The sequence below is a fragment of the Tupaia chinensis genome, unplaced genomic scaffold, assembly GCF_000334495.1.
Source record: "Tupaia chinensis unplaced genomic scaffold, TupChi_1.0 Scaffold144062_1, whole genome shotgun sequence".
Classification (NCBI taxonomy): domain Eukaryota; kingdom Metazoa; phylum Chordata; class Mammalia; order Scandentia; family Tupaiidae; genus Tupaia; species Tupaia belangeri.
This window is the reverse complement of record NW_006203915.1, coordinates 239293-241424: the sequence shown is the minus strand read 5'-3', so window position 1 is coordinate 241424 and position 2132 is coordinate 239293. Positions and strand designations below refer to the sequence as shown.

Here is a 2132-nt window from a genome sequence, read left to right as displayed (position 1 = left end):
GTCTAGAAAAATCTGGCATGTATGATCACTACTACAGCCACCAGATACTGCTTGACAAGTGAGTGGCTTAACAGGGTGAAAAAATTATGTTTAACTCCCAACTTTATATCAATTGTATAAAGTCCCACTTGTATTATGTTCTGATGTGTTCCATTTTGGGTTGGACCTACATAGGTGATACAGAATGTAACACTTCTCTGGTCTGTGTTTCCTACTGTTCTTTCATATTCTATTCTAGTCACAGAGGAAAGAGATAAGGATGGAGATCTTGAAACCATGAGAAAAGATCTTGGGACCAGCAGATAGTAGTACGGTTATGTCACTGGACTCCCACATAGTTGATCATGGTTCGAGCCTGGATCTGGCAACTTGAAACTCATACTGGGTGCATGTGCATGTGTGCTCAAGATCACAAGAGATCAAGATAGAGGAGAAGGTGTGGCCATCTCCCTGGGAGGTGATTTCTTGCTTTCTGTCTCGATCTCTCTGGTGAGCACATTTGCCCTGTAGCTAAAATCTCACTCTTAAAAAAAAATCTTTTCTTCCCCCTTTCCCCTTTTTTTTTTAAAGAATTACTCATTTATTTAACTTCATTTGTCATTATTTTTTATTTTGACCAGAGAGAGACAGAATAAAAAGGGAAAGTTGAGAAAGCAAGCCTCCAGGTCTGGGATTTGAACCATGGTTGGTCATTGTGGGAGTCCAGTGCCATAACCATCATACCACCCACCTCTCCCATTTCCTTTTTCTTTTGAGAATTATTTTATTTAACTTTATTTCTTTATTTTAATTTGACCAGAAAGGGACAGAGTGAGTGAGCAAGCAAGAGAGAGAGGGAAAGTGAGAAAGTAAGCCGCCAGGTCCAAGACGCAAACCATTGTTGGCCATGTGGGAGTCCAGTGCCCTTGACCACCATGCCACTTGCTGCTCTCTCCCCATTTCCTTTTTTAAAGAGAGGGTCTTGATTCTTTTTGATGACTTATCTTGTTTCATAGCCGTGGTATATACTTTCACTATATCAGTAAAGAAGAACTTATAATCAGCTTGATACTTGAATTAGTGCATTGAAAGAAGCTGTTACTTATAAAATACACTTGAAGGATCCTTTGTGTAACATGAATAACTTTTCCCCAACTTATCTGTTTTAATTCCTGGATCTTTAAATAATAGAATTTCAAGAAAAAAAATGTTCACCTTAAGTGTTACTTTCTGCTTTTAATACTCTTACCTTGAATTTGTAAAAATGAGCAACTTAGGTAATCTAATTATTTTTAAAGATACTTTTGTGGGCAGGAAAACATTTCTGTTCAATATACATATAGGCAATGCACATTCTGTATTACAGCGTAATTCACTTGGGTGTATTGAGATTCATGGAACTTATTAACACAAAGCAATCACATAAATAATGTAAAATCTAATTTTCTGTTTCAGACTATCAATCTTCCTTACCAATTCCCACTGTCCCCACCCTTTGCCTGGCTCAGGTTCTTGTAATATTGTAAATTGTTATGAGCATATTACAAATGAAATTCATTTTAAAAATTAAGTTAACTTTTTCCCAAACACTGGATTTTAAAAGATCTCCTTCACAATAACTTTTTTATTTGGGGGTTTAGTTTTCAAATGCAATAGGATCACTTGTAGTTATTTGTTAATCATCTTTGCAACACTTCTGAGGGACAACCACTTGATCACAGATGACTGTAAGCATATAAAGGCCATACTGAGCTTCTTTGAAAGGCTAGTCTTGGGTTTCTTTCTTTCTTTTTTTTTTTTTTGGAAGAGGTTTTTGCTATAGGGCACGTGTGCTCACCAGACAGACAGAGAGACAGAGAGACAGAAAGCGAGAAATCACCCCCCAGGGGGGATGGCCACGCCACAGTCCCTTCTCTTCCATTCTCCTCTCGGGATCTTGGGCACGCACGCACACCCGCCTGGCGTGAGGTTTAAGCCACCGGGTCCGGGACTCGAACCGCGGTCGACTATGTGGGAGTCCAACGACTATTACGCTAACAGCTGGTCCTGAAAGGCTAGCCTTGGGTTTCTAAGTGCTGTGGAACATTACCTTTAGTGGTGCGTTTTTGGCTTCAGGGAATTCCCTTTCATCCAGCCTCACCCAGCGCTGTATA

General features: G+C 39.5%; 1 protein-coding gene across 1 annotated transcript in view; it reads right to left on the bottom strand.

Moving 5' to 3' along the window:
• The window catches only part of LOC102479432 (glutamate receptor 3-like), a gene marked incomplete at its 3' end in the record, with an annotated part of 226257 nt that overhangs the window by 13067 nt on the left and 211058 nt on the right, over nucleotides 1-2132 (bottom strand). Inside the window, 1 exon segment of the mRNA XM_014583127.2 lies at nucleotides 2069-2132. This exon segment is cut by the window's right edge and continues 26 nt beyond it. Coding sequence (XP_014438613.1) covers nucleotides 2069-2132 — 64 coding nt within the window.